Source organism: Lasioglossum baleicum, chromosome 19 (genome assembly GCF_051020765.1).
Source record: "Lasioglossum baleicum chromosome 19, iyLasBale1, whole genome shotgun sequence".
Taxonomy (NCBI): domain Eukaryota; kingdom Metazoa; phylum Arthropoda; class Insecta; order Hymenoptera; family Halictidae; genus Lasioglossum; species Lasioglossum baleicum.
Window position 1 is genome coordinate 1,218,499 of NC_134947.1, and position 19,391 is coordinate 1,237,889.

At 40.1% G+C, this 19,391-nt stretch overlaps 1 protein-coding gene across 1 annotated transcript in view; it reads right to left on the minus strand.

Moving 5' to 3' along the window:
• LOC143218562 (ATP-dependent DNA helicase PIF1-like) overlaps positions 1–14,367 on the minus strand; it is a 32,935-nt gene extending 18,568 nt beyond the window's left edge. The window contains exon 1 of the mRNA XM_076443794.1: positions 12,685–14,367. Within this exon, the coding sequence (XP_076299909.1) occupies positions 12,685–14,367 (1,683 nt within the window). The remainder of the gene's footprint in view (positions 1–12,684) is intronic.
• Between the last annotated feature and the right edge of the window lie 5,024 nt (positions 14,368–19,391).

Here is a 19,391-nt window from a genome sequence, read left to right on the forward strand (position 1 = left end):
ACTATTGATTAAACAAATTGTATTTTGTCAATGACAAGAAAATAACTAATTTAAACATTTGAATTTAACGCCAACTTCACAACGCTAACTTCACATTGCTGAGTGTCGCTACAGTCGCCACATATGCATACTGAAAATTTCATCGAAATCGGTCAACATTGCAATGAGCTACATACGTTTAAAGATGAGAGCTTAAGGGTGAAAGTCGCAGATTTTCAGCCTTGCCAGGGCATTTCGCCCTTACGTGATCATCTTTAAACGTTTGTAGCTCATTGCAATGTTGACCGATTTCAATGAAATTTTCAGTATGCATATAAGTTACCGAAATCTATAAAACGCATTCTTTAAATTATCGTTACATGCCCAGATAAAAAAGTTGATAAAACATCATTTTTTAATATTTTGTAAACGTTACACAAGTATGTAAACGCTAACGTCTTAGTACGACAGTAATGGTGTTTTAGAGTTATTTAAATTGAAATATCTCGTGAACTACTAACTTTTCGACATACATAGGTTAGTACTTTTTTTTACAACAAATGTCCAGCTGGATCGATTGATGTATTAAAAAATACCTCATACCATTTAAAAAAGTCAAGATGACCTTGATATCTCTAAAAAAATGACATAAAACAAAATTTTTTTTGGCATCGTGTCAGCCCCATTGTACCATTCAACTTTGTCCTTACCATATTTTTCGTATCTTTAGAAACAACAAAGATATTTGAGGTACAAACGTTAGGTGACTCATCCTGTATATATTGTGATTATTACACGTTGTTGCCTCTGCTTCCCCAAACTTGTGGCCCGTAGTACGTTCTGGCATAGGCGGGATACCTCAAAAATACAAAGAAAATCAATAATGTACAATATATGTATGTGCGTTGAATGGCATAATTAGATATACGTACCACGCGAAAAATTAGAGGTCTTCCTCTTCCCCGGTTGCCGCAGCTTCCTTCTCCTCCTTCCTTGGAGAGCACATTATATTTTTCCTCCGTTCTGTAAATTAGATTTTCAATTACACAGTGAGTAAATGTGAGTATTTAATCTTCTTCGCTTATTTCTCATCTCAACGAATTTTCTAATTTCTGGTGCTACAATTACAAAAGGTCTTCTGATGTTTTTCATCAACTAATATATCTAACTGATTCAAATATTGCAATTATATTAATAAAAAATCGATTAAAGTTGAACGACAAACAAAAAAATGTACTACCAGAAATGAAAAAATTCCATGATGAGAAGCAAGTGAAGAAGATTAAATACTTGCCTTACTGAATTGGTTTTAGCCATCATTTTGCCGATTTAGAATATTGTTAAGCTAATTCTAATCTGAATGGGTCAAAGCTGAATTGTGTTGGATTTGTCTAAAGTGATAAATGATAATAATGATAATGAAAAGAGAGTGATAAAGTGATAAAAAAAAGTGATAAAGAAATAAACAATTTACTATTTTGGACTCTACATTGAAGTGAACATACTCGCCCCGTAGCACCTCATACGTGATGGCACATGGCACTGTCGCGTGGTGTGCCGACAAGCGTTCTCACGCTTTTTCACGCGAAGATTTTGGGAGACATTTGAGCAAAATGAAACCGATTAACCAATATAAATATGTACACATACCTTCCTTTCTTCCTTCCTTCCACGTAGTGCACGTAATCCAAGTAATCCACGTAATCACATAATCCAAGCAAGTCAATCTAATAAATAGTCAAATAGTCAAATGCCGCAACGCAGTCCGCACTCGCGAGTGTAACGTGTAACCACAAAAAATTTCAGTTTATGCATTTATTGAATTTATAGTGTAGGATTAGGTATTTACCAGAAAAAACGTGATGAAAATAAATTCAAAAGGCTCGAAAAAATAATACAATTTAAACAATGTCCTTGTCAAACCATTAGTGATCAAAACATTAAACGACAATATGTATCTCGAAAGTGAAAGTGTGTGACATGCGGCGTCCTCCTGACAACCACAGATATTACGACATTTACGACCGAGCTAAGCGAACGAGAACTTGAGAGACTTTTGAACTGTTGAGAGAACAACAGAGAACAACTGAAAACTGAACGGCAGTTTCCCCTTCCCTGACGTATCGTCGTATCCGTGAGCGGCCGGTGAGGTGTCGACCTGTGCTGGGTCGACCGCGCCTGCCCGTGTTGGTGCCTGTTCGATTGCACGCGCGCTACACACAAGCGTACCTCTACTCTGTCCGTGTGAACTACCTGCTCGACTGATCTACGCCGACGCGTTCCTCCGGTTTTCACGTTACCGAAATTTCGAAAGCATGAGGCGAAAAGTCGGAATCTGGAGACGGCGCGCATTTGAATCTCGGGCACAGCACGCGGCGCGACGCACATTTTGCTATAACTTTTGATCTAAAAGAGATATCGACGAGAAATTAGGCCTATTTTTTTTTGAAAAATCGGTTTTAACGATGTAAACAGAAAAAAATATATTTTGTATTTTTTAAATAATGTTTTCGTTGATTCTTAAGGTATAGCCGGAAAAGATGTTCAGAAGTATCCAACCAAATCAACGCGCGCGGCAGCGCGCGCACCAAGTTCCCCTCCCGCCACCTCTAAGCTGCCGAGTAGTTATTCTCGTACGATAGTTTTGCGCTTTTTAGCCATATTGCCACCGCCGCTGCCGCTCTCCCCGGTAACCTAGGTCAACCAAAATTTTTATTTGAGCTAGATATAATATCAACTAACTCTCATGTAAAAAGCAACTTTCTACCTAGCCTGAAACCTGAGATAAAAATACCCCAAAAACGCATAATTCTTGGAATATATATAGGAGGATGATGATGATGATGATGATGATGATGATGATCATGTTAATTCTAACCCACTTCCAGACAAGCTAGAAACTTGAAATTTTGGAATCAGGTTTCTTTTATATCCAAACCAACAGGAAAAATCGAAAATCCCGAAAAAAATTTTTTTTTTTCGAAAAACCCGAAAAAAAATTTTTTTTTTCTTAAAATCAAAATACCACCTACGTCATGTGGTTGGGCATAGCGTATATGCTTTAGGTTAAAGCCTTTCGAAAATTTCGTTATTTTTGCGATAGGACGCACCGTTCCCGAGATACAGCCACGTGCGTGTTTTAAGTGAGATGCATCATGCTATTTTCTGCAAATTAACTTCCGTCTATGAATCCTCCGAATATCTGGTCATTTCTTACAAAAATAACATGATATCCAAACCAAAACACTTCGTGTAAAGGTTGACCAGGTTCCCCGGCCCATCCACTTCAGTGATATGAAGGATGGACCAAGTTCCTCTCGCCTATCAAAGTTGTGATACGATGGATGGACCAAGTTCCTCTCGCCTATCAAAGTTGTGATACGATGGATGGACCAAGTTCCTCTCGCCTATAAGGGCTGTGATATCGGGAAGGACCAATTCCCAGAGGCCAATGATTGTTGTATTCAAACTTTACAACCTACGGAACTTGGCGTCTGCGCTGGCAATAGTATTTTGAATTGCAAGAGAAAAATTTATATCCGGATTCCCAACTGCTCAAGCAAAAATCTTACGAATTTTTTTAAATCTGCCGTTGCTGCGTCTCCTGCAGTATCGTCTCCTTCTGCGCCGTATCCGGATATAAATTTTTCTCTTGCAATTCAAAATACTATTGCCAGCGCAGACGCCAAGTTCCGTAGGTTGTAAAGTTTGAATACAACAATCATTGGCCTCTGGGAATTGGTCCTTCCCGATATCACAGCCCTTATAGGCGAGAGGAACTTGGTCCATCCATCGTATCACAACTTTGATAGGCGAGAGGAACTTGGTCCATCCTTCATATCACTGAAGTGGATGGGCCGGGGAACTTGGTCAACCTTTACACGAAGTGTTTTGGTTTGGATTTGTTTTTAGTCACGTCATGTTCAACAGAAAATTATGAAAAAATTCATGAATATTCTACCGAATAGCATACACTACTGAGATTTTTTTCAAAATTTTTGGTTGCAAAAACGATTTTTAAACAAATCGGAAAACATAAAATTACCATATTATTACATATTATTATTGCCATATAAACATATTATCACATTAGTTGTGTCTCATCCTAATTATTAACCCCGACGGCACAGTCTGCCCGAGCCCACCGCCGGACCCAGCTAGCCGAGCCCCAGCCCGACACCTTACGGGCTAACGCAATGCTTGGCTCAGCGTTGAGACCAAATCAGGACGATTTAGCCTGGCCCCTGTGCACAAAAGGGCGCGATTTTCACCTGCCGGGGGCTCGAGCCCAGAGCCTGACGGCCGGACTGGGATTCAGCCTGTTTTTGAGAGGGCAGCACGGTATCACACTAATGTGGCCAATCAGTGCTTCGATTGGGCCCAACTTTTCTCGCGCATGCGCGACACAGGGCGGGTTGCATCAATGTGGCAGTACTTTGCAAATGCGTAGCAGTCTCCCTTGTTACCGACAAAAGTATAATAAGTTAATAAATAAGACCTTTGAGGGCGATTGCTGCCTAGGTTGACCTTTATCTGGCGTTTTTGACTACTGAAAAATCCGTGTTTGTATTATCACGCAATGAGAACGCGAATCCCGCACCCTTGCAATCTTGCAAATCGGCTGAATCCTAGCCCGGCCGGCAGGACCTGGGCTTAGAGCCCTCGGCAGGTGAAAATCGCGCCTTTTTGTGCACAGGTGCCAGGCTGAAACCGAGCCGGTGTGCCGTCGGGGAATGTGTATTTTTTCAGATTTTTCGGATTATGGAAACACGTTTTAAAAAATTGAAAACCTCCTAACAAACTTAGTTTCAGTACTTACAATTAGATACAATTCAGTACTTAGATATTATTGAAGCAATTGTTCTTAATTTTTTCATAATTTTTTAGAGATTGAATCTTCGGGCCCCGAATCGAATCCCGCTGCTAATCGTTTCTTTCAGTAAATACTTGTTGGCTCGGGTTTTAATGAAAAGTTTAATCAAAAACATTTTTTAATTGTCTGCAGTCTACATTTATTTTCAACTTAAAGGACCGATGCAGTACTTTAAGTTGAAAATAAATGTAGACAATTAAAAAATGTTTTTGATTAAACTTTTTATTAAAACCCGAAGCAACAAGTATTTACTGAAAGAAACAGAAGCAGCGGGATTCGATTCGGGGCCAGAAGATTTGCAGCCACATAGTTGTTTTGTTAACGACTAATCTCTAAAAAATTAAGAACAGTTCCTTCAATAATATCCAAGTACTGAATTTTTATAAAACTGGAGTCTCTAACACTTCAATACAAAATATGCATTTTCTTCGAATGTTTGGAGGTTTTCAATTTTTATAAAACATCCCAGACAACCAACTGCTCCGTTCTGCAGCTGTACTGCGCCGCAGCTATGTCGCGTTTTGGATCCCTGCTGCCGCGCCACTGCACGGAGAACGGGGCTCGATTTTGCCTCGCCGTAAGAGGGCAACACGGTCGCGCCAGGTCGCATTAATGTAGGACGTGCTATGTGGTAGATGTCGCTAAAGTAAATGTCTATTATACAAATGTGTAGCAGCAGCAGTCTTTCTTTTTACTGACAAAATTAATATTTTTATTTAAATTACATACTACATACTATCAGGTCGTTCGGAAAGTAATTTCGTTTATCGTGTAGGGATGGCAATGCTTCCGTTTGTCATTACTAGACTGCGAATCTTTCTGCAAAGTAGAAATTGACTACATCGATTGCAAGAAATAGAAATCAAATTGAATGTTATTTCTTCAGCAAAGGAGAAAACGAAATGACTTTCCGAACGAGCTAATACATTAACATATTACAAGGAGAGCTGCATAAAGTCTAAATAAAATCAATCTCATCACTTTCATACAAAGAAACATTTACCAGTTACTTTTAAGGTTCGGTAGGTGTAGAGTGTTGAAATTTATAATTTTCGGCTCGAGCGCGTTTCAAGCTACCCGAGTGCATCGGGCTGCCAAGGGGTTTCGAGCTGCCCGGGAGTGTCTCGATCTCGTCGGGCGGGTTCGGAAAGAATCGGACAAGTTCGGGCGAGCGAGTTTTCGCGCTACTCGAGATTCAATTCTGCGTTCGCACGAACTTGTCCGCTTCTGTCTGACGTCTGAACGCGCTCGACGAAGTCGAGCCACTCTCGGGCCACCGGGCCACCTGATAGTGTGTCACGGATAGACTGCGGATCTTTATGCAAAATAAAAAATGTCAGCGTCGATTACAGGAAATAGAAACTAAATTGAATGTCATCTCTTCCCTTAATGATTTTAATAGAGGAGAAATCATATATTGACATCTTCAATTTAAAAAATTTTCCAACAACTACCAATTTCATCTACTCAAGTTTGCTATAAATGCATAAAGATCCGCAGTCTATTCGTGACATATCAAGCGGCCCGAGAGTGGCTCGACTTCGTCGAGTGATTTGAAAATTACAGTCAAAACGTGTTGGTCGAGGAAGTGTCGACTTCCAGCTCAATAGTAATGACCTGTCATAAATCTCTCTGTAGAGAACAGCCCCGGGAACGGCACTGAAAGAAATCGAGTCTACCGGGTTGGGTCTGCCTAGGTCTGCCTAGACCGACCCCAGCCGCGCGCCCGTGGTCTGCCTAGCCCGACCCCAGCCGCGCGCCCGTAGTCTCAATGTGTTGACTTCGATGGCGCACGCTGCGTAGTATGTGTGACCGGTGTAATAAGTATTTCAATATAGCCGAAAATGCATGTGAAACGAGTCCTGCCTCCTCCACTCTGATCCAATCGTCCGCGCATTCGCACCTAGACACGTCACCGTAATCCTGCCTGGGAACCTTCTTCTCAGGCTTACACCAAGTACAATGTCACCAGTTCGAATCCATGCGTGTTGGCGTCTTGCCGCCATCCCCTACAATTGCGTAGTATGTAGTGGGCGGTAACGGTATCGTATCCTAACCCACTGCTGTTCCGCTATCGCTCGTACTTACGAGGCAGTGTATTGGATCACTTGTTGGACATAGACAAATCTAAAATGTTTTTTGACTACGTGAATGAAATATGTAATTTCAGGACCGACGCTGTCGATCCTTACGTCAGAAAATGTCTGTTCCAGGGTTGTTACCTTTCACTTAAAAAGGCATCGTTGGTCAAGACTGGTTGCTAATATTATTCTCGAGGTGTAAATGGGGTTATTTAGTCGTATACAGCGTCCGTTGCCAGCTCCTTGCGACGCCAATTTTTATATCTCCATTTCTTTTGAAGGGCTCATTTTACAGTGGAAACTCCAAGGAATATAAACATATTTTGTTCAAAATTTAAATCACTGACGCACAGTGGTCTGGATTGGAAAATCGTGTGCCATTTTGTTATAACTTTTGAACCAGTAGAGATACTGCAATGAAATTTTCACTAAAAATATTTAAAAAATAGTCATTTTTAACTATAGGTAATTAAATATTTTTTGCATTTGTTAAACAATAATTTTTTATAAATTTTCATTGATATTTTTGATTTAAAAAAAAATTTTTGGAATATAATCGTACATACTATTTTTCACTTTCTAAATATGTATTTTTTATATTTATGTTTCACACATGTGTAACGTTTTATGGAATACGTAAAATATAAATTTGAGAAGTCTTGTTGCAATCAACATACACAAAAAAAATTACCGTAAAGGTAAAAACGCATTACAAGCGTGTCAAAGATATTTTTTATAATAATTTATAATGATTAAAAAACGAAACGAGCCTACTACCTTATATCTTTATTTTACTAGAGGTGAGCGAAATATCAGAACGAAACAGAATTGAAAAACTTCTATTATATTTTAATACTAAAGAATTACCTCGGATGCAATATTTAACACTAAAATCTTACATTTTTCGCTATGTGAAGTCATCTGATAATAATTTGTACCAACAATATACCTCGCAAACATTCTATTACCAACTTTAATGGCTTTAAACAATAATAATTTGAGCGGGCGGAGAGGGGCGGAATTAATTTTTTCATGATTATTTAGAAGGAAGGTGTACTAAAAATATTCCAATTAATTAGAAAGCTAAACTCGGCTAAACTTTAAAGATATACCATCTTAAATGGAAAGGACTTCACAAATTTTTCTTACGGCATTGAGCATTATTATATAAATAGAGTATTTACGTTAATAAATAATAGAAAGATATGATTTTTATCACAAAAGTCTGCTCTTCAATATAAAAAAAAAAGCGAGAGATAATATTAAATAGGAACGTCAGGGCACCGCATCACAGAGAAGCAATTTTTCTCGTGAAAAATCCTCCTCTTAAAATGTCCTATTTTCAATGTTTATTGCAACTATTATATTTATTAAATTGTACTATTTTCTTCATTTCCGAGGTCTGTGAACATTTGGGAAGCAATGTTTATAGATATCGATACGAGAAAGTTCGTTTTTGGGCAGAAAGGCACACGATTTTCCAATCCAGACCACTGTGTGACGGCTCATCGAAAAAGACGTAAAAAACGAATTAGTTTAAATTTTTCGACTCCATACAGTTGATGGTCGAGGTTAAAAAAATAATTTTGCAATAGCCCAATCCTTTCCTAATAAAACCACCAAAAAAAAAAGTGTAGCTCAATCGGATTTCAACGAAAATATGATTTCATGATGTTTCGTTGACAAAAAATTCGATTTTTTGGAAAATCCTGAGGTGGTAGACAAATTCTGAGACCAGATTTGAAATAAGCGTGGAAGAATGTATGGGAAATGATGTACAGCATGTTGCAAAAAGGTTTTATTGAAATTGTGCAGGTTTAACGAATTTTGTCAAGGTTAAAAAACGTTCGTACCATCATTTCCCTACTTTCCGCATATTCTGCAAAGTTAGAGCTTTAATTTAAAAAAAAATTCATCGTTCTATCTCTTTTCTATCGAAAGTTATTCGACTTTAACACAGAAACTTGCGGCGACCCGTGCAGCGACCCTTGCAGCGACCCTTGCAGCGACCCAATAGCTGCACGGGTCGCTGCAAGGGTCGCCGCCTGGATCGCGACGGAATGGCCAAAAAAGGTGTGTCACAGCTCTGACCGACCAGTCCTGAACCGCTAGAGGACTCATCAGTAAGGCGGGCCCTGCCCGAGACGCTGCGATATCGGAAGGTGGTTTAAGACTGTATATATAGAAATCGGTGACGGATCAGGTAGCAGCGAGAAAGGTCTTTCTTTGACTATCTGTCCATCTTGTGGCAAATGTAGGAAATTAGCTGCCACAAAAGAGAGCGAGTTATTATTGTCCGCTTCTGTCCGAACGCGCCCGACGAGGTCGACCACGTTCGGGCCACCCGCCCGATGTGTTACGGATAGACAGCGGGTCTTTATGCAAAATAAAAAACTTCAGCGTTGATTACAAGAAATAGAAACTCAAAAGAATGTCATCCCTTTCCTTAATGATTTTAATAAAGGAGAAATCATATATTGACATTTTCAATTTTAAAAATTTTCCAACAACTATCAATTTCATCTGCTCAATTTTGCTATAAATGCATACAGATCCCAAGTCTATCCGTTACACATCGGGCGGCTCGAGAGCGGCTCGACATCGGCGAGTGATTTGAGGAGTTGGTGACAGATGAGTTGGGCATTTAATCGGTCATCCGATTGACGATTGATAATCGTTAGTCGCGATTAACGACTAAAGTAGAAATTTAATCGTTATCCGCAATTAACGATTAATAAGTATTTAATCTTATCCGCAAATATAACGATCAATCGGTATTTATTCGTTAACCACAATTAACGACTAAATGAGGATATTAATTGTTAATCGCGATTAACGATTGAAGTAGAAATTTAGTCGTCAATCGTCGATTGAATTTTTGCCCAACACTGGTTAGTGATTTTATTTTTATTCTATTTTCTCGAAAATGAATAAATCCATGAATACTTTCGGCCAACTCGAGGCTACAATGAACACGACCGACGCCCGAGGGTCGAGCCCTGAGGCCTGAGCCCAGAACACAATAGTAGTGCAATAAACACGGCCCGACAATCCCCCGGCCAGCCAGGTAGCTCGGCATGAAACCGCTAAGGAGCGAATGCTGAACTTAATTATTTTCCGTGCTGCCCTCACGAAAGTCACACGAGCCAATTCGTGGCGTTCTGCCGATTAAGAAAAGCCTAAACTCGACGGAATTAGGACCGTTTCTAGTGGTTTTATTCATAACGGAGTGTACACTTTCCACCTTTAAATATAAGAAATTTAAAAATATGTGCTAGGTGTCTCTTTTTATTATGTCGAGCACCCTGTATATGAGCACCAAAAACTAATTTTCATCGTTTTGTTAGTGTTTGACACGCGATTGTAAATACGTTCAAAGCATTGTGCTACCGTCTCGTCCCGTGTTATTGTCTTTACCGTTCGCGTTCAGTTTGAACGATTTCTAACGAGCTCCCCAGTATGAGAGTATGGTGGGGATGCCCGCGTATTACGCGAGGACCCCGATCCGCTACAGTCGAGATTGATGACTGAGAGAGATCTCTGTTCCTCCGAAACGAGAACCGTGAGTCGTTCCTCCGAAACGACATCTCAATTGTCAGTTATTTGTACCGCGTGTTTAAAATTATTATTAAAAGTGATCTTGAAGTCGCAGAAACCCGGCTTCCCTGTTTAAACCAGTGGTTTTAATTCACCCACTTACACTTTCTCCACTACTGGACTGATCCAACCCTTCATACCTGATTTTAAACGAAGTGCTCGTGTCGGGGTAAACAGTTAGTTTGGCCGTTATAATTTAAGGGAAAACTTGTGACACCTCATATTACACGTCCGTAAAACCAACAATTTTCAAAACTTCAAGGAATTGTTTGAGATACGTTTTCTCATATTTCACTAAAGACTGCAACATATCCAAATTTGAACAAAATCCGAAACAGTAGTTCTATTTCGCATGGAAATATGGATACTCGAAAACAATTAAAAATTAAAACAATTATAAGAAACTGCGATTTAGATCAATCGTGAGCAGAAAAATTCAAAGATTCTTTTCTTTACATCTTTCAATGCCTACTATGTATATCTGGTTTATGTGTTGACCGTTTTCGATGACATTTCGGGTAATCGGATAGTGTTTTTTCATTTTCTTAGTTTTAAAAATCTTAAGCTTAATAAATATGGATTCGAAAAAATCGTTTGTCCCGCTGTTTCCAAAACCGTTGTTCAACGCGCGCGGCAGCGCGCGCACCAAGTTCCCCTCCCGCCACCTCTAAGCTACCGAGTAGTTATTCTCGTACGATAGTTTTGCGCTTTTTAGCCATATTGCCACCGCCGCTGCCGCTCTCCCCGGTAACCTAGGTCAACCAAAATTTTTATTTGAGCTAGATATAATATCAACTAACTCTCATGTAAAAAGCAACTTTCTACCTAGCCTGGAACCTGAGATAAAAATACCCCAAAAACGCATAATTCTTGGAATATATATAGGAGGATGATGATGATGATGATGATGATGATCATGTTAATTCTAACCCACTTCCAGACAAGCTAGAAACTTGAAATTTTGGAATCAGGTTTCTTTTATATCCAAACCAACAGGAAAAATCGAAAATCCCGAAAAAAAAATTTTTTTTTTCGAAAAACCCGAAAAAATTTGTTTTTTTCTTAAAATCAAAATACCCCCTACGTCATGTGGTTGGGCATACCGTATATGCTTTGGGTTAAAGCCTTTCGAAAATTTCTTTATTTTTGCGGTAGGACGCACCGTTCCCGAGATACAGCCACGTGCGTGTTTTAAGTGAGATGCATCATGCTATTTTCTGCAAATTAACTTCCGTCTATGAATCCTCCGAATATCTGGCCATTTCTTACAAAAATAACATGATATCCAAACCAAAACACTTCGTGTAAAGGTTGACCAAGTTCCCCGGCCCATCCACTTCAGTGATATGAAGGATGGACCAAGTTCCTCTCGCCTATCAAAGTTGTGATACGATGGATGGACCAAGTTCCTCTCGCCTATAAGGGCTGTGATATCGGGAAGGACCTATTCCCAGAGGCCAATGATTGTTGTATTCAAACTTTACAACCTACGGAACTTGGCGTCTGCGCTGGCAATAGTATTTTGAATTGCAAGAGAAAAATTTATATCCGGATTCCCAACTGCTCAAGCAAAAATCTTACGAATTTTTTTAAATCTGCCGTTGCTGCGTCTCCTGCAGTATCGTCTCCTTCTGCGCCGTATCCGGATATAAATTTTTCTCATGCAAGTCAGAGTAGTAGTGCCAGCGCAGACGCCAAGTTCCGTAGGTTGTAAAGTTTGAATACAACAATCATTGGCCTCTGGGAATTGGTCCTTCCCGATATCACAGCCCTTATAGGCGAGAGGAACTTGGTCCATCCATCGTATCACAACTTTGATAGGCGAGAGGAACTTGGTCCATCCTTCATATCACTGAAGTGGATGGGCCGGGGAACTTGGTCAACCTTTACACGAAGTGTTTTGGTTTGGATTTAAGTGTTTTAAGAAATTGTTTTTCCGGTTTTTCGATTTTCGATTATAGTCATGTTTAATAGTTAGAAGCCTTTTAGGGGGCAAATAACGGATGGGTTTTATGAGGAAGCGCGGCCTCGACGACCACGAGGTCTGCCGCGGGGTCGTGATGGACCTCTTGTTGATCCACGACTTCTTACACTGATAGAAGACCTAGGGGGTCGCATGCGTGTACGTTCTCTTCCGCGACCACGACCCCGTACCACGGGCTGTGACGTATCATCCTGGATCTCGTCAATCCCAGGCATGGCAGTCCACGGACGGTCCAATGATCGCTTAAATCGCGTTATGACCGTCGGATAGGGTTTTAAATCAGGCCTGAAGCGGTAGCGTAAACGATTAATTTCTGTTAAAGCAGATGGAGAGGCTTTGATTGAGTTGGGATCTAAGTTGATCAATTGTAAACCGTTCAACGAAGTGACTCTTGAGAGTGCCACGTAGGCCTGACCTGGCGCAAAAACATGCTCGCCTAAATCAACAATGACGTTACTTAGACTCAAACCCTGGCTCTTGTGTATTGTAAAAGCATATGCCAATGTAATAGAGAACTGCTTTCTGTGAACAAATGCTTTGGGTAGAATCTGAAACTTTGCTTTCACAGGTTCCAAGGAATGGATGCCACTTGCAAAAGCTATCTGCAATGATTTCGCCTGCGTTTTATCATTCACATCCCAAGTAACGCCTTGGAGTGTACCTATTGCTCCGTTAACCAGTCCAATGGTGACATCAATGTTACGTCGAAGCATTACTTTCGCCCCTAACTTTATTACTATCTCCTGTTCTAGTCCGGCTGTTGCTGTGCTGTCATCATCAGTCTTCTTTAGCAACGTCTCGACCCGTTTCCTTAGATATTTAGAACAATCAATAGAATCAATGGCCTTCAAGCTAATGACAGGTGTAGGTAACCTATCAAGCATTGCTTGATTCAAAACAGAACACATGTGCCGGGTTGGTAAAATGCACACGGTATCCACAGGTGATGTGGAAAACGCCTGAGCAACAACAAGCAGGTTAGCAGAAATGTTGTTTGGAACCAGATTCATTTTTCTACTGTTGAAGAGATCGATATCGTTAGGAGTGAGTGCCCCAACCCGGGCTCTATCTAAAGCGGCAGCGAACGTTGCATCGGACCGTTGCCTCATGTTTATGGTTAGTTCGTCATAACGAAATAGTTCTTGCCAGATATTAATGGAACACATGCCGCCGACATACTTGTCCATAGCTTTTGGGCTGAGTTTAACATAGACTGGGTCTTCATGTACAGGAGGTAATTGCAGTAAATCTCCAAATAACAAAATTGACCGTTTTCCAAACCATCCATTAGCATCGCCGTCAGTGCCATATATTTCTGTAAGTCGTAAATGTATATACATGAACATCAGATTAGACACCATAGAGATTTCGTCAATGATGAAGAGCACTGTGTTTTTCAGTTCTTCTCGAAATCGTTGAAGAGTGATGTCAGGAAGATGAGCAAACGGGGGTATCGAACCATGTTCCACTGGCAACTGGAGCAACTTGAAGATCGTCAGGCCGTTAATATTGTAAGCTGCCACACCAGTTGGAGCACTCACTGCAACAGATTTGGAAAGGTTTTTGGCCACCCATTCGGGAATCGTTGAAATAAGGAAGCTCTTGCCGGTGCCACCAGTACCACTGACAAATTGATGGATAATCCGTCCTTCAGATAAAGCTGCTTTGACATTTTCGAAGACACGCAACTGATCAGGGTTTAGGGCGTTGACCATAGCATCAACATCAGACACTGGCCGAGGAGCATTAACGAGTTGCAAATCAGCTAGTCCATCATCCTGCGGGGAAAACTGTAGGGCATTATCAGGACCATCTTCATCGTTAACAATTGGTTCATTGTCATCTGCATTCATGCGCTCTACTGCTTCATCTATCAGTTTAAAAGCCTTCTCAGTTGATTCTTCAAATGCTATTTGTGCATCAACGCGCGCGGCAGCGCGCGCACCAAGTTCCCCTCCCGCCACCTCTAAGCTGCCGAGTAGTTATTCTCGTACGATAGTTTTGCGCTTTTTAGCCATATTGCCACCGCCGCTGCCGCTCTCCCCGGTAACCTAGGTCAACCAAAATTTTTATTTGAGCTAGATATAATATCAACTAACTCTCATGTAAAAAGCAACTTTCTACCTAGCCTGGAACCTGAGATAAAAATACCCCAAAAACGCATAATTCTTGGAATATATATAGGAGGATGATGATGATGATGATGATGATGATGATGATGATCATGTTAATTCTAACCCACTTCCAGACAAGCTAGAAACTTGAAATTTTGGAATCAGGTTTCTTTTATATCCAAACCAACAGGAAAAATCGAAAATCCCGAAAAAAATACCACCTACGTCATGTGGTTGGGCATACCGTATATGCTTTGGGTTAAAGCCTTTCGAAAATTTCGTTATTTTTGCGATAGGACGCACCGTTCCCGAGATACAGCCACGTGCGTGTTTTAAGTGAGATGCATCATGCTATTTTCTGCAAATTAACTTCCGTCTATGAATCCTCCGAATATCTGGTCATTTCTTACAAAAATAACATGATATCCAAACCAAAACACTTCGTGTAAAGGTTGACCAAGTTCCCCGGCCCATCCACTTCAGTGATATGAAGGATGGACCAAGTTCCTCTCGCCTATCAAAGTTGTGATACGATGGATGGACCAAGTTCCTCTCGCCTATAAGGGCTGTGATATCGGGAAGGACCAATTGCCAGAGGCCAATGATTGTTGTATTCAAACTTTACAACCTACGGAACTTGGCGTCTGCGCTGGCAATAGTATTTTGAATTGCAAGAGAAAAATTTATATCCGGATTCCCAACTGCTCAAGCAAAAATCTTACGAATTTTTTTAATTCTGCCGTTGCTGCGTCTCCTGCAGTATCGTCTCCTTCTGCGCCGTATCCGGATATAAATTTTTCTCTTGCAATTCAAAATACTATTTCCAGCGCAGACGCCAAGTTCCGTAGGTTGTAAAGTTTGAATACAACAATCATTGGCCTCTGGGAATTGGTCCTTCCCGATATCACAGCCCTTATAGGCGAGAGGAACTTGGTCCATCCATCGTATCACAACTTTGATAGGCGAGAGGAACTTGGTCCATCCTTCATATCACTGAAGTGGATGGGCCGGGGAACTTGGTCAACCTTTACACGAAGTGTTTTGGTTTGGATTAAACATGTTTAAACAATCATACTGTATTAATATTGGATATCACTGTATTTGAAAAAGTCTACAGAATCTTTTATATGGCGGGGGTAGCGAGCATACGGTAACCCCAAGGAATCTGGTTAGACCGATTTGGTCTTTAATGTCTTTATGGTTATTACGGCTATTAACTCCTAAGGGTACGGCTGGTGGCACATTGCAGTTCGGCCATGGCACAACAAAAGCCCAAACTTCGTTTTTCAGGAGCTTTTGCTCGAAAAAGTATATTAACGGTTTCGGTGTTATTTCAGCCACTTGGCATAGTACCGTTACCGGTATTGTTCGGTATGTATATATATTTTACCGAGATTAAGTCCCTGATTTCACACAGTGAATTAAAGTTTCAAAGCGAAATGTTCAGCTCTGTACGAAGCATTAACGACATTAGATTCGAGACTAAAAGACTTGAATTTTTGGAGATGTTATGACATTTCGACGAACATTGCGCCGGACGGCGCACACGGTTTTCGCCGACATTTCACCGACTCCAGATTTGACCGGCAACAAATTTGATCGAATTGATTCAATCGATTGATGAAGTTAATCGCCATACGGTCTATCCATCTGTCACCAACTCCTCAAATCACTCGCCGATGTCGAGCCGCTCTCGAGCCGCCCGATGTGTAACGGATAGACTTGGGATCTGTATGCATTTATAGCAAAATTGAGCAGATGAAATTGATAGTTGTTGGAAAATTTTTAAAATTGAAAATGTCAATATATGATTTCTCCTTTATTAAAATCATTAAGGAAAGGGATGACATTCTTTTGAGTTTCTATTTCTTGTAATCAACGCTGACGTTTTTTATTTTGCATAAAGACCCGCTGTCTATCCGTAACACATCGGGCGGGTGGCCCGAACGTGGTCGACCTCGTCGGGCGCGTTCGGACAGAAGCGGACAATAATAACTCGCTCTCTTTTGTGGCAGCTAATTTCCTACATTTGCCACAAGATGGACAGATAGTCAAAGAAAGACCTTTCTCGCTGCTACCTGATCCGTCACCGATTTCTATATATACAGTCTTAAACCACCTTCCGATATCGCAGCGTCTCGGGCAGGGCCCGCCTTACTGATGAGTCCTCTAGCGGTTCAGGACTGGTCGGTCAGAGCTGTGACACACCTTTTTTGGCCATTCCGTCGCGATCCAGGCAGCGACCCTTGCAGCGACCCGTGCAGCTATTGGGTCGCTGCAAGGGTCGCTGCAAGGGTCGCTGCAAGGGTCGCTGCACGGGTCGCCGCAAGTTTCTGTGTTAAAGTCGAATAACTTTCGATAGAAAAGAGATAGAACGATGAATTTTTTTTTAAATTAAAGCTCTAACTTTGCAGAATATGCGGAAAGTAGGGAAATGATGGTACGAACGTTTTTTAACCTTGACAAAATTCGTTAAACCTGCACAATTTCAATAAAACCTTTTTGCAACATGCTGTACATCATTTCCCATACATTCTTCCACGCTTATTTCAAATCTGGTCTCAGAATTTGTCTACCACCTCAGGATTTTCCAAAAAATCGAATTTTTTGTCAACGAAACATCATGAAATAATATTTTCGTTGAAATCCGATTGAGCTACACTTTTTTTTTTGGTGGTTTTATTAGGAAAAGATTGGGCTATTGCAAAATTATTTTTTTAACCTCGACCATCAACTGTATGGAGTCGAAAAATTTAAACTAATTCGTTTTTTACGTCTTTTTCGATGAGCCGTCACACAGTGGTCTGGATTGGAAAATCGTGTGCCTTTCTGCCCAAAAACGAACTTTCTCGTATCGATATCTATAAACATTGCTTCCCAAATGTTCACAGACCTCGGAAATGAAGAAAATAGTACAATTTAATAAATATAATAGTTGCAATAAACATTGAAAATAGGACATTTTAAGAGGAGGATTTTTCACGAGAAAAATTGCTTCTCTGTGATGCGGTGCCCTGACGTTCCTATTTAATATTATCTCTCGCTTTTTTTTTTATATTGAAGAGCAGACTTTTGTGATAAAAATCATATCTTTCTATTATTTATTAACGTAAATACTCTATTTATATAATAATGCTCAATGCCGTAAGAAAAATTTGTGAAGTCCTTTCCATTTAAGATGGTATATCTTTAAAGTTTAGCCGAGTTTAGCTTTCTAATTAATTGGAATATTTTTAGTACACCTTCCTTCTAAATAATCATGAAAAAATTAATTCCGCCCCTCTCCGCCCGCTCAAATTATTATTGTTTAAAGCCATTAAAGTTGGTAATAGAATGTTTGCGAGGTATATTGTTGGTACAAATTATTATCAGATGACTTCACATAGCGAAAAATGTAAGATTTTAGTGTTAAATATTGCATCCGAGGTAATTCTTTAGTATTAAAATATAATAGAAGTTTTTCAATTCTGTTTCGTTCTGATATTTCGCTCACCTCTAGTAAAATAAAGATATAAGGTAGTAGGCTCGTTTCGTTTTTTAATCATTATAAATTATTATAAAAAATATCTTTGACACGCTTGTAATGCGTTTTTACCTTTACGGTAATTTTTTTTGTGTATGTTGATTGCAACAAGACTTCTCAAATTTATATTTTACGTATTCCATAAAACGTTACACATGTGTGAAACATAAATATAAAAAATACATATTTAGAAAGTAAAAAATAGTATGTACGATTATATTCCAAAAATTTTTTTTTAAATCAAAAATATCAATGAAAATTTATAAAAAATTATTGTTTAACAAATGCAAAAAATATTTAATTACCTATAGTTAAAAATGACTTTTTTAAATATTTTTAGTGAAAATTTCATTGCAGTATCTCTACTGGTTCAAAAGTTATAACAAAATGGCACACGATTTTCCAATCCAGACCACTGTGCGTCAGTGATTTAAATTTTGAACAAAATATGTTTATATTCCTTGGAGTTTCCACTGTAAAATGAGCCCTTCAAAAGAAATGGAAATATAAAAATTGGCGTCACAAGGAGCTGGCAACGGACGCTGTATACGACTAAATAACCCCATTTACACCTCGAGAATAATATTAGCAACCAGTCTTGACCAACGATGCCTTTTTAAGTGAAAGGTAACAACCCTGGAACAGACATTTTCTGACGTAAGGATTGACAGCGTCGGTCCTGAAATTACATATTTCATTCACGTAGTGAAAAAACATTTTAGATTTGTCTATGTCCAACAAGTGATCCAATACACTGCCTCGTAAGTACGAGCGATAGCGGAACAGCAGTGGGTTAGGATACGATACCGTTACCGCCCACTACATACTACGCAATTGTAGGGGATGGCGGCAAGACGCCAACACGCATGGATTCGAACTGGTGACATTGTACTTGGTGTAAGCCTGAGAAGAAGGTTCCCAGGCAGGATTACGGTGACGTGTCTAGGTGCGAATGCGCGGACGATTGGATCAGAGTGGACGAGGCAGGACTCGTTTCACACGCATTTTCGGCTGTATTGAAATACTTATTACAGCGGTCACACATACTACGCAGCGTGCGCCATCGAAGTCAACACATTGAGACTACGGGCGCGCGGCTGGGGTCGGGCTAGGCAGACCACGGGCGCGCGGCTGGGGTCGGGCTAGGCAGACCCAGGCAGACCCAACCCGGTAGACTCGATTTCTTTCAGTGCCGTTCCCGGGGCTGTTCTCTACAGAGAGATTTATGACAGGTCATTAC